At 40.9% G+C, this 14329-nt stretch overlaps 1 protein-coding gene across 3 annotated transcripts in view; it reads right to left on the minus strand.

The window, feature by feature from the left end:
• cadm1b (cell adhesion molecule 1b) overlaps nucleotides 1-14329 on the minus strand; it is a 132665-nt gene that overhangs the window by 32417 nt on the left and 85919 nt on the right. For 2 of the 3 annotated variants that reach the window (XM_051398141.1, XM_051398139.1), the window contains exons 2-3: nucleotides 8435-8455; nucleotides 3513-3659 (exon numbers count right to left, since the gene is read on the minus strand). In XM_051398141.1, coding sequence (XP_051254101.1) covers nucleotides 3513-3659; nucleotides 8435-8455 — 168 coding nt within the window. The remainder of the gene's footprint in view (nucleotides 1-3512; nucleotides 3660-8434; nucleotides 8456-14329) is intronic. The other variant, XM_051398140.1, reaches the window with a different exon arrangement.

Here is a 14329-nt window from a genome sequence, read left to right on the forward strand (position 1 = left end):
ATGTTTTGACCTGCCTTCTTTATCAAGTCCTCTCTGCATCTGTCGAGCTAACGAACTCCATTCAGCCCCTGTTTAAAGCACGGGGAGTTTGTTATTCCCTTCAGGCTTTACACTTAGCATCATGATCATTACCCAAGGTCTCGGGGCAGTGTCAACATGAAACCTCATCCCCCGATATAATTTGAGAGCTCTTTGGAAGTCTCTCCTCAAAGGGAAACAATGACACTGATGCACTTTGAGAGTCGTAGCACCTGCTAGGGAGGGAAACCCTTCACTTCTGAGACGCTGAATATAGTTTATACGATGCAGTTTCATAACTGGCTGACTGCTTACATAAGAGCATGGAGGGTGCATAGTATCTAGTATTTATTAGTCGGTGTTTAGGAATATTTTCACAAAAATATGTCAATATATTGGACCAGCAACTGTATTATTTTCTTGGTTAACCATTTGATCTGTGAACTATCAGAAAAAGACACTTTAAGGCCCAAGTTAACTTACTGCATATAGTTGGACAGAGAAGAGAAAACTTGTCACAGTTTAAATTTGACACTTCTGGAAACTGACAGTGAAATGTATTTGTGTTTTTGTCTTTGCTTTTCCTACTGGTTTTGAAGTGGGCAGCACTAGATCCGCACTTCAAATGCAACTGAATACACAATTGGTACATGTATTTCCATGCAGCAATCACAATTTAGGAACATTTGAATCAAATTCGTTGACAGTTGTGGGGTTGTTTGCTTATTGCAGAACCGTTGTCAATCAAATACGCTCAAGCGACACCTACACAGTCCTACTAAAGCAGAGAGCGTGTGTCAGTTTTAAATTCTACAATAATATCTACAGATGGTTTTGTTTTACCCAAAACTTTAACTTTGATATTATAGATGTTTCAGACAAATACTTAAGATTTGAAACAAGGTTTTCACCGTCTTTTTGACCTACGGGGAGTACGCATTTGATGCTAAAAGGAAAGTCTTTTTGGCAGAATATCACTTCAAACATTAAACCTTTGTAACACCAAGTCAGACGACTCCTGAGGAAAGATGGAGTGAGCAAATTATGGCGTAATATTGCATCACCATCCATAGAGGTCCACCATTGCTGATAAAAGCTAATTTATTCCATTTCAGATGACAACTCTGCCAAATTGCATGTCATTTTGCATATATCCAGCAGAATAAATGGCTCATCCCAACAACACTCGCTCAGCCTCTATACCTATGACATAATTCATCTTTATTTGCAGCGATACAAATGTGTTTATTTGGCCTTCACTGGTACTGTAAAAGCTGCTTTTGTTTTGGTATTTGTGTCTGTTTCTGGGCTGCCGCTTCGCTTGTTGCTGCTGTTCTTGTAGCTCCTTGTGTGTCTCTATGTTGCTGCTGTTTACTTCCTTGTATACAAAGATCTGCCACTGTGTCTGTGGCCCCGTTGACAGGTAACAATGCCACTGGCTGAGGGGGGTCCCCACTGAACCAGCAGTCCTTTAGGAGCAGAGCCTAGAATAGCGCTGCCATGGGGTTCACTATATCCCATTACAAGGAACACAAACACGCAGCAGCAGCTCAATAATGCTTTTTCCTGTCAGATATCTGACATATGTTCAGATCTAATTGCAGATAAACAAAAACTATTTGTGTTTTGTAATTGACAAAGGAACTGAATTGACTAAGGGAGAGAAAATGACGTGTTTACAGGCCCACGTGGAGCAGATTAATAAAGAATGATGGGAAAAAGGTTGTCGTAACCCCATGGAAAGATTTCCAATTCAGAGCTAAGATTGATTGTTACAGGATTTAAGAGCTAATCATTTATTGTTGCTGACATGACCCCAAATCCCTATCCACTCCTTTGTGTCAAAATAAATGTTCTTAAGTTGTAGAGCCACAACATGACCTATGCTTTATATGAATCCATTCTCCTCTACTCTCAGACAGCTTTGGGTATTTTGTACAAATATGACGAAGATGTGTACTCAGACTCCCTTGATGCTCTTGCTCTTTGCAAGTGAGAAAATGGAACACACGTCTCGCTACCTAGACATGTGAAATAACAGCTGGGATGCAATATAGACTGAAATGAAGGGTGTTTCTCGTTCACCTTGAATCTTGGCTCAGATCCCAGATACAAACAAGTAAAAAAGCAGAGACAAAAACTCAGCTCGAAGTAGAAGTAGCCCATATGCTCATGCATAATCATAATGTTCAATATCCTAATCTAAGAGATTATCGTAAAATCGAACAGTGACAAGGACACAGAAGTATTCCCATTATGGTAGCTCTGTGTATTATCTCATATTAATCTTGCCACATTCTGAGCTTAATGACTTTTGTAAAAGAGCCAAAAAGTCAAGGACAGATGGAATCACGTTTTCACAGAAAATCTAACCTAAAGCTGGAGGTGATCTTTGTATTGATATCTGATACCTTCACTCTAATGTCAAAACATGAGTGATTCCTTCTGTACAGGATGCCCTGAGATGTGAAACTGTCATAAAAAATAGCTGAGGTGAGGCTGAAATGCAGACTAGATGTTGTGGATACAGGAATACGCTCCACAAATTAGATTTTAAAGAGTAAATACAGTCAGGCTATGTCACATATTTGTCATGTTAAACTTGGCAAGTAAAACAGCTTTGATTAAGGCTTGGATTTAATTTAGACAATTTAAATGATTTGGTTAAGTTGTGGAAAAGGCTATGGTCATGATCAAAGTAAAGCTTAAATCTAAAAGGAGTTTTTAACTGTTTATGAAACAGTCTCAAATTATTAGTCTATAAGTGAGAAAATTGGCTATTTCTATATAGTAATTCTTATTGCAAGATTCCCCTTGAAATCAATTAAATGAGGCCATGGAAACACTACCGTCCATGGGGGCAGTAGAAATAAAATAAATATTCAAACTGTAATGATCAATTTAAATTAAAATATAAACATAACAGACCATGCCTTTTGCTCCAGTGATCTGTTTCCTGACTTTATAAAATTGAACTGCCTTGTAACGTTAGCTTACAGTCATTCCTGATTTTTCCTGATGAAATTTATTCACATGCTGAGGAAAAATCAGTTTGGACATGAAAAAGTGTGTGGGCAAGTAAACTGTAGGGGGTAGCGTTGCTAGCAGGTTAACAGCAAAATGTCGCCCCATTCCTCAATCTGCTGTGACTGATGTACTTTTGGATAGGCTTCTTGCATGTGGGTAAGTTATTATTGGAATTTAGATTTTTTCTTAAAGTAACATAACTTTAGTAAGTGAGAGTGTAAGAATAGGTTTAATGATGAAGTGACTCTACAAGGTCAAATGGATGTTTGCATTTACATTTCTTGTGACCCCATATATTTAATGAAATTGGTTATGATGGAACTCGATGTCCACAGCTACAAAAACAGGACTTTGATTTGAAACAAAATGTTCCTTTTGTCGTGGGAAAACAGATGTTTGTACAGGATGCAACATGTTTACTTACTTCACAAGTTACTTAACATCGTGTCTGAGGCACGGACACTTACGTCTAAAGTTTTTAAAGTAGATGGTCTGTCTGTTGGGGTTGAGCAGCTGGATGACGGAGTCGTCATTGTTCTTCACTCTGCAGCTGATGGTGGCCATTTCCCCCTCGATCACCGACACATTGTCAGTCGCCAGGTTCTGACCTTCAACTTCACAAAACAGACAAAAAATGAAGATGGGAAAAATTACACTTCAGACAGGGGACAGGATATTTACAGCATATCAAATATTTGTATTCCCTACAACAGGGACTGCATGTAAACACATGCACAGTGTAAAAGATACGCGAATAGGCTGCGTAGATTGTCTGTTTGCAGCCATGTCTAATCCTTTTAATATAGGAGCCATGTGCAATGTTTGTCACTATTGATCTCCCCCAGCTCAGAGTGGGCCCTGTGAGTCAGTGCCAGATGGGCTGTAAGCTCTGCTGCCCACGAAGGTAGGGAGAGAGGAGAGGGTAGGAAGAAAAAGAGACAAAGAACGAGTGTAAGAAAGTGGCAAGTAGTAGATATGGGCAGGGTGGAGGAGAGGAGGAGGGGAGTTAGACAGAGAAAGAGAGAGAGAGAGAGATGAGCCGGGCTGGGTGCTGTTTATGGTTGAGCTTTATCAGAGCCCTCCATCTGAGGTTCCATGTGACCAATGTGCGCTCCGTGTGCTCAGCTGTTCTGTTCTGTATCTCCAGGAATAAAAGTGCTGTAAGCATCTGAATCACTCTCTGTACACTGACATTGTTGCCACAGACAGAACCCTGGACCATGTCATTGTAACTTACACCTCACATCAAAACCCCCCGCACAAAAAGCCTGGCTTTGCCCCCCCCCCCAACTTGCAAGGAAAAGACGAAGGGAATCAAAAGTCACCTTGTGCTATATTTATCTGGCAGGAGCCAAAAAAGCATAAGGAGAATGGAGAATTTAATGCCTCAGCTTCACACCAGCGGAGGAACAACACTCTCAGCCACGGCCCCAAGAAAACATCAAAAGCACATTTGCATGCCCGAGTTGTCAGACACCTCTATTGCATTCTGACATTTACAAAGTGGAGGAGAAAAAAACACCTGCATTTTCAGCTAGCGATAATGGGAATAGACAGCCAAACTAACATGATTCAAAATGAACTCTGTGAATGCGGCAAGCAATAAGAAATTAACCTCCTGTGGTGAAAAAGCTCCTCAGACCTGTCTGATGTAATGAACTACCCATTTCATTCCTCTCTGCTGCCAGGGATCAGGTTCAGGACAAAAGGAAGGTAATAGGTAAACAGACACAGATTAAGTCTAAAAAGTACTCACTGCAGCTCATTAGAGGTTTATAGTTAATTTAATGCAATTCATATTTACTGCTTGATAATGTGTATTAATGTAAGACACATACATAAACTAAATAAATACATAGTGCAGCAGAAGATGGCAGTTTATGATTCTGGTTCAGTGTTTAACAGCCAGCAGTGTATGGACAAGGGAGTATATAAATAAATTCAAGGGGGTTTCCAAAAACTTTTTTATACATTTTTCATGCTGACATTGTTGTTACGAACCAGCAGATGGAGAGGTGGGCCGATGGTGCATATCATTGTGACAAAACTATTGCCAGACAAGAACGCTGATTTGGTTGATTTAGCAGAAACTGTCCAATGCCAACTTTTCTTTTTTTACTTTATACAACATCTGTCGTCTATCGTCTAAAGTATGGTCAAGATTGTAGTTATGGAAAATGAACTGGAAACAATAGTTCCAGATAAGCAGATCAATAAAGCTTTCATCTGTCTGTTAAACATAAGTCATAATAATATATATATGTTTTTTCTTTCTTTTTTTCAATTTTCTTTTAAATTATATTTTACCTCTGTATACATATATTTCACACTTGCTTTGCCAGTGTATACGTTTTCAATGCCAATGAATTCATTTCCTCTCAGCCCTGTAGCAACCAACCCATACTGCATTGAGAACTGCAGAATTAGTGCATGAATTGAGGAATGAGTGAGCGATTAGTTACCTCCTTGCTACATAAAAAATAAATAAATGAAGTGAGAGAAAATCATGAGGATCAAATCAAAATAATCTTCATGTGGAGAGCTGAAATGTAAAAGTCTGTAATGATATCAAGTGTGCTGGAGCTCCTGTACATGCACTTAGTGCTGCAGAGGATGAGGCGAAAGCAATGTGAAGTGTTTTGATGTCTATTTTATTTCATCGCCGTAAAAGTAATATATTTGGCAGTCAAAACAGCAACATAGAGCAGCCTCAAAGCAAGGTTATTCTGCTCCCAATCTGTTGGACTGAGAGAAAGGGAACTGCAATAGATAAATTCTCCATAAGGTTTAGCAGCCCCAAGCAAGGTTGGTCCCCCTCCAATATCCTAGCCTAGGCTCATCTCCAATTCAAAACACACATAAATAACGTCGCTGTGATTAGCAATCCCATCAAAGTGAAAACAGGCCACTTTGTGGAACATGGAGGGTTTTTGCAATTGGAGTAAACATTTTCAATTGCCTCGGCATCCTGGTCATGATTGGGTGCAAATGAGGAGAGGCAGTCATTAATTCTGGGTGTTGGGTGGGGATGGAGGGGGAGTGGGCAGAGGCATGGCACAGATGACTGGCTGATAAATTCACACTCATTCCAGCAGCTGTCTGGAAGAGTAAAGTGCCTGTATCTCTACACATGGCTGCCCTCCTGTTGCTGCATCACAACATACTGAATGAAACAGTCAGAGGGAAATACAGACCTTCAAAAGTCTGTGCGCTCTCTGAGGGGATGTACAATCTGGCATCAAGTGTCTGGCACGGAGGCTCGTCTCATCAGCCGTACTCAAAATGCAAAACAGCACCTAACCTAACCAATTTGGACAAAAGTTGACGAAATCAAGAAATATTAGCCGACCGGCTCCTCCAGCAGAAGTTCGGAGACAGGCAGCTTTGAATCAAGTTGGCTCTCTCTTTGAACTTTTCTCTCTTGTTTTCACATCAAAAGACATGAAAGGGGTAGCAAAAAGCAGGACAGCCAGCCCCCAATTCCTCTCCCTTGAGTCACCGGTGTCTCCAGCAGTCGTGTCCTTTCAAGGAACAACCAGGACTATAGACAGTCATTAACAATAAAAGTTTCTCCCGCTCCTTCTCTGATGCTGTCTTTTCACTGCCGTGTGTCTTTATCCCGCTCAGTCATTAAACCCTGATCCTCATGATGAAATGCTGTTTTAAGGATGTTCACAAGTAAGAGGGCTTCTGTCTCAGGGTATAATTAGCGCAGTGCCATTTCTCCTACACCCTTTGCATGAGAAGGTTTCAAAGAATGCCCACTAATTTGACCATCTTTTCTTTTTCTACCAAACACAAGCCTTCTTAGAAGCTCAGTTTTTTATAACGATGCAACAACATGACTTGAAAATCAGGCAATGGAATGTTTAATTTTTCTGATATAAATTAAATGGCACACTGTTACGATTCTAATGAGGCACCCTTTATAAATTGTAACTGGCTTTAGTAATGGTTGATGAATCGTTTACTAAAGCTTCATCGATCAGTTTTAATCCATGTGCACTTCCCTTCCAGAAAAGAGCTACAGAAGCCTGGACCAAGATCCATTTATTAACAACCTGTTAAGCATTTATCAATGGATCACTGCATTGGAACAACCTGGCAACCCAAAATGATCTTATTTCTGACTTATAATTGACCCATTTATTACCAATGGGTAAACTATTTTTTCATTCGATTTCTCTGCAAACACAGGAGCAATTAGGGGTTCAGTGCCTTGCTCAAGGGCACATTGGTAATGCCCAGAAGGGGAACTGGCACCTCTCCAGATAACAGCCCACACTCCACACTGTGGTCCATACTGGACTAGAATCAGCGACCCTCCAGTTCCCAAGCCAAGTCCTTACAGACTGAGCTAGTGTGGCATCCTCTGCTGTACTAAATGGTTTGCTAACCATTTATAATTCATTAGTTACAACTTACAAACCTTTGCTTTGTGGCATCTGACTCCCAGGGACTCAAAACACTGACACAACCGCTCCCTTTTAAATATTTTACTTTATTATATTTGGGAAAAGTAAAATTTTTTCAGCTCACATTTGTCAGATTCAGAAAAATTCCAAATGTAATAAAGTAAAAACATTTCAGGGGAGTGCTTAAAAGGCCTTGGGATGCAGAAATCAAAGTCTTAGTTTTTGTGTTTCAGTGTGTTTTCCACACTGATCATTTATTAATTCACAGGAACCATGTTAAGACAGGAAATAACATGAACAACTAAAGGGTTAGTAAGCGCACACCTTTTAGTGAGGTATTAGTTTGAGACATCAGAGAAAGCAGGAGACAGCGGCGCACTCACTACTCATGTTCAGACAATATGTAAATGTTGTTTGAATATAGAGGATATAGATATATGGCTGCTATTCTTAATTCCATATGAGAATAATTCTACATAATTGAATAACTGCTAATGCTAAGATACTAAACTAAGATGGTGACAGCTGTGCCTGAGTACGACCTCGGAGAGCAGCTAAAGTGGCTGTAGACTTATCTTGTTTTGATTGTAAGATAGTTTTTAACCAGTTGAGTTTATTTTTGCTGTTAGTATAATTAAAATTGGTAAAGTGCACCTCCTAGCATCACAGAACTCAGTAAAAAAAAATCTCATTAAAAACAGACAAACTAAAATGGCAACCAAGTGGCCAGAACAGAAATTGAAATCTGCCATTACATGTGGCGAAATGTTGATTTTAGAATTAAAAAATAAAAAGAGTGGATCGGTATTGTGAGTGCATGGCTCTCTCCTCCTTCCTGAAAAGAAAATACCAACATAACCAGCCATTCATGTAAATATGCACAGATGAACAGACTGCTATGGACAGCCAATCAACAGACACAGACAGAAGCGAGCACTTCCAAATGAACAGCAGGTAGCAAAAAGAAAGAGTACCTGTCACGGTTTCAGCAGCTCCTGTTGCAGTGCAGGCGGGGACGAGAGCAGAAAGAGAAGAAAACAGACAGGTTGTGAGAAGACAGCATGCCAGCATAGAGCCATTTTCCACTTGTAACAAAAAACATATTCATAATTTCTAAATAGGGGTGTTGAAATTCATTAAATTCAAGCTCCATATGCTATTTGTGTAATTTTCCACCAATTAAGAGAAATACAAAAGGCATCATAATGAGTCATTTTTACAATCCAGTCATTGTATTTTATTCCACAGGTGTCTACGATCCCGACATAGTGAGCCATTTTCCCTCTGCTTCCAATTGTTATATTAATATGGAAGGACAGAGGGAATATGTGGACTTTGTTTTCTCCCCTCCTCATGTCCCTGATTGAGATTCCAGCCAGCCCTGTTCTGGAGCAGCCACTGCCTGGAGACACTCCCCCAGGACCCGCGGTGTATCCTGGAGAGGAGAGCACCCATTCGGAACGGTGCCCACCCAAACTGGCATCTCACAGGGCATGGGAGACTGGCGTGTTCCCAAGTCCCCGCAGCATTGCTCAGGGCCTGCACCCTCGGGAGAGCTTCCATCATTCATTGTCTGCTATTCATAAACAACCACCACCTCCCCCCCCACCCCCTCCACCTCCCTCCCTCCTTCTCCCCTTCACACACACACACACACACACACACACACATACACGTCCTCCCCTGCCCTCTTCTGCACACCCATATCTACATTTTTTATATTTCATACACCATCTTTTATTATATTGACATTTCACACAGACTTTGGAGCTTCTTTGCTTCGGCTGTGAGCAATGGGAGCTTCAGTGCCGAGCGTACAGTATGCTGAAGTGACTGCTTGTCTCACTTGTCATTGCTGGCGTAATAAGGGTGTAAGGTATGACATATGTCCTTGTTATACTCCTTTGTGCATTTTCAATGTGTCAGCAATTCCCTTAGGACAAAGAAGTGTGAGTGACAAATCACACACGATGGGAAACAAATTTCTGAACATTGTCCAGGAAGCCTGCTACAATATCTCAAGCATATGAGTCTTTAAAACTTCCAAGTGCCACTCAAAACTTTATCTTTATTACGTGATAATTCAACATAATGAGGGCAATTCCGCTTCTACTGAAAGTGATTTGAACAAAAAGAGACGACGAGTGAACGAGGTTGATAGCCAGACTCAAACTCGAGCTTGAGTGAGCACACCGTATGTGTCCCAGTCCAACCAGCCCTCAGGACAGCCCATAATGAGGCTTTTGAGCTGCTTTAATTGCCAGGTAATTATAATGTTGTAGCAACATTATGTAAATGACTCATTATCATCTTGTATGTGTAGTATATCTGCCCTCGTTTTGTGTTACTTTGTCAAGAGTGTAACCCAGAAAAAATGTATCACCATAATACCGGGGCATCTCAGTGTTTAATCTTGTCAACAGGGAACTATATCTAAACAGAGAGACTTGTGATATAGTGTGGTGACACCTTCCCTAACCCTTCAGTATGATCCACTTCCTGCTGGTGGCCTCTGAAGAGGCTATAAATAGCGGTTGTGGTGTGTCTGCCATGCTCCCCTTCCCTCCTCTGTACCTGCAGCACATTAGGTAGAAGTTATGAGGTGCCAGCTCGACTGTGATTAGATGTCATGGCTGTCGCTCTGCTTAGACAGTGCTGATAGACAGATTTCTGGGGGAAGTGCGTGTGATGGCATTCGTGCGAGTGCAGCCGTTGCACCAATCTGTCAATCACTCGGGATGAGAGCAGGCAGGCCAACTGTCCTCCAAATAATGTCTGTCCTTGTCTCGTCACCTCTTCTCCTTTTCATCCAAAACTCATCCTCTTGTTCCGCACAACGAGCATTTCCCGCTTTCTACCTACAGTGATGTTACGTTTCCTGCTGGAAACAAGCTCATTGTTGACATTTTAAAGGGCATATTCTTGCACTGCATGTTTTCTATAAGAAGTAAGGCTCTAAGTGCTCTGGTATTCTGGCACCTGTGTTCAACCCATTGCCACCCCAATGAATCCATAATAATCTGCACTACTTTTTAGTCACTGAGGCAAACTAAGATCTCAGGAGACTGGATGTCTGTGTGGTAAGAGTGGCACATAGCCTCTCTGTCTCTCTCTCTATTGCTGCTGCTCAGTAAAAGCAGTGGGGTAACACTAATGAGGCAACATTTCTTCTCAGTACTAGTGTGATGCCTTTGAATTAATGTTCTTCCTTTCAGGTAAAACATTCCCTTGCTTATTTATGCTCATGATCTGCAGCGTGTTGCATGTCAACCTAGTGTGTGATCGCACTGCATAAGAGGACACAACAGAGTTGGATGCTGGAACTTTGTGTAGTTCCCCATAGAGATCCACGTTGGTTACCTTTGTGAGCGTGTGTGTATGTGTGTGAAGCGATGCTGTCTTACTGTGTGTAGCCCACTGTGTTTTCATTTAATTAGAAGGATCAGAGGTGGGCTTCAAACTTTTCTGTACAAGAAAATCGGATGGAGAAGCGAGCTCCTGCAGAGTGGACCCAATAAACACGGGCGGCTTTTGAGGTCAGGATTTTCACAAAAGAAACTGATCAAAGAGTTTCAGCTGTCTGCGCAAAAAGAAGAAAAAAAACTTGCCACCTTACGCCAGTCTTTGTCGTCAGCCATATTATTTTTCAAATCCATATTAAATACTGTATACATTCCCTCCAGATACAGTATATGAAGGCTCTTTACTTTGCATGTGTGAACTCGTATTGGAGATTTGACATAAACAATCCCAACTTAAGGTGCACTTACCAGCATTTTCAATAGGAGCTTTCAACCATATCATGCAATGGCTAGTCAAAATATCCATCTCCATGACAGCTTGGCAAAATCCCCAGTAGAGTTAAAATTATTATCTATTAATCGATCGACAGAAAATTATTTGATTTTTACAATGATTCATAATTGTTTAAAAAATTCAAAAATGCCAAAAATAACAGAATTTGAATATCTATCTTCAGTCAAATGTTTTTTTTCCTAATGTTCCTACAGTTGGTTGTTTGAGCTTTACTGTGCAGAATGAAGTATGTGCAGAGTTTGACACTAGGAGGATGTTTTCACCTTCATTTGTGGAACGCAGAAGGTTTCTCTGTACTCACTGAAGATTTTAAGGGGCGGGACTACAAGCATGATTTGTGACCTCACAAATAGCTTGTAAGTCAGTCCTGGTCATGGTCCTATTCTAACTGAATACAGACCTATCCGTTAACTGAGAAAACATCATATTAATTGATAATAAAAATATCATCATTTGTTGCAGCCCTCCTCCAAGTGACGATAAAGATAGAACTGTGCAGTTGAAAGCTTTGCAAAAAGCTAGTAGGGGGACCTCGAGTCGAGATAAATTTAGGAACAAGGAAGAGAGATCCTTAAAGTGCTATGGATGAAATCGTAGCAGCTACTGAGCTTGCATGTCAACAGATCCATCTCCATGACGACTGAGAAAAATCCATCCACCAACAAAGACACATTGAAAGCTCTGGAAAAAGCTAATAAGTGGACCTTGAGCTGGGATTGTTTTCTTGAATCTCTCTATTCTTCAAAGTCAAAGAAAGTTTCATGTTTATTAGTGGAGGCTTTTACTGTAACATTTATGCCTCTAAGCTTGTTTTGTGATACTGTAAAGACAACAGTTTTGTGCATTATTCAGTCATTTTGTTGCCTTTTATTTACATCCTTGACCTGCCTCTTTTATTATCAGCTCTCAGGTACATCTTAATCCAGCCCAACCTGTCAGTGAGATATCAGAAAACTCTCACCTGCAAACACTACAGGGAATACTCAGATTAATTCTCCCTAGAGTCGACTGAAACATATTAATCAGGTAGGCTTACAGCAGATGCAAAGCATGTTCCTGCTCGATAAACTGTAATAAAAAGGAGATTTTGCAAATATCCCAGCAGAGGAGGTTAATTGCTAATGGGATATGCTTTGTAAATGTCCAATCTATGGCCTGAATGTTTGTGTTGTACTCATCAAAAGCCAGGGCGACACGTGTAGCTGAAGACAGCTTTTACTGTGAGAGATTAAGGGATAATCCTTCAGAAATGCTGGCAGATAAAAAGCAGACGTATTGAATTTGCTGGCCTCCTTTACTCTAAGTAAAGTGTTATGGGCATCTGCAATTACACATCAATAACAATAGAGGCACGCTCTTATGAATAAAATGCTAAAATTAAGCATCAGTAATGCATTTTAAAACAAATTTAAAAAAAAGGTTTTTAATCTCATTGGTGTACGTGACTGGGTCCTGTCACTCACAGCACACATGAAAATGCCTCTGCTGGAAACAGCAACCAGCCGCTTTAATGACAGCTCAGGTAGTGTTCGGCTCTCGCAGTCGTGTCAAGAAAAAAGGGAGCACTAACACATTTCTGACTACTGTAGATGCCAGACTGCTGTTCCACACAGTCTCACATGACAGACACCGAGCTCTCCCTGTTACACAAATAAAAAAGGCATCAAAATGCAAAAAAAATAAAAGTGGAATTAGAAAAGCCAGCCGTTGCTTCAAATCACGGTGACACATCTATCAAAAGGTAATTTGACATAATAAAACAAGACTGTGTACTAGGCAGGATGCCTCAAATCAACATAATATGAGGCATGAAGAGCATTATAGTAACACACTATTAAGTCATGTTGATTGTGACAAATGCAGTTACTTCAGAGGTCTATAAATCACCAAGCAACTGGATTCGCTGGGAGGAACAATGATTTCCTTTTTCCTACTAGGCACAATCATTCACTGTTATGTTAACAAGACTGGTTGACTGAACATGGACTTAAGTGCAACAGCGGCAGTGTGCTCTGCACCCAAAAAACATGCAGCGGAGAGAGCTTCCTCGCTTCAAACCGAGGCAAAGCTTAACCTCTGGCAAAGTGACACATCACATCTCATTCAGATTGTCTATTTCGGGTGACACTACATCTTTTGTGTTTTTCCCACTCGGAGGCAGCGAAGCTTCTTTTCAGCCCCTCTGTCTCAGTTTTTTAAAAAGAAAGTTGCGGCAGGAGTGCCTTCGTTTGTTTCCACAGGAGAGAAACCGAAAGCTCTGATTCAACACGCAGCCCTGCCCGGATCAAAACGCTCGCAGAACGATATGAATCAAAGCCCTCTCAAAGAGTCTTGAGGGAGGGATTTTTGCTATTCCAGAGACGCTGTAATGCCTCACCTATAGTATGGTCTCTTGCCAGGAAAACCCACATGAGCAGTGTTCACAAAAGCAATGGCGTGTGTGTGTGTGTGTGTGTGTGTGTGTGTGTGTGTGTATGTGTGCTTTCTAGTCTGTCAGCCAGCATATCTGCTTACTCACTATGAATGCAAGCGTTTCTGTGCGTATGCGTATGTGTGTGTGTGTGTGTGTGTGTGTGTGTGTGTGTGTGTGTGTGAGGGGTAATTAGGACATTAGGAGAAGCTTCTGACAGGCTTGTCATCGCCACAGCCTGCCCAGTGGAAAGGAGGTGGTCAGAGGGGTAAGTGGGGGTCCGGCAGGGTCAAGAGACAGCTGCTGCACCACCACTCACTGTCTGGAAGCTCTCAGAGAATATTAAACCACTGGGGCCTCGGCCAAGACGCTCCCTCATTTATGGAATACACAAAGCTGTTAGAGGTAGGGGGTAATTTATTCCACTGATATAAAAGTGCTATTGTTTTTTTTTTTTTATCCTGAAATATGAGAACATAAACATAAAAAGACCAAAATAAATAGCGATGGCATCGAGGTAATTGAGGTTATTTTGTAAATCAGTGAATTTAGAACAAAGTGATTGTTGTTCTCATTTTTACACTCACACTTTTCTTTTTTTCATGATGATAAATCTGTGTGGTCTCGCACCTCCTGTGTATCT

Source organism: Dicentrarchus labrax, unplaced genomic scaffold (genome assembly GCF_905237075.1).
Source record: "Dicentrarchus labrax unplaced genomic scaffold, dlabrax2021, whole genome shotgun sequence".
NCBI classification, from domain to species: domain Eukaryota; kingdom Metazoa; phylum Chordata; class Actinopteri; family Moronidae; genus Dicentrarchus; species Dicentrarchus labrax.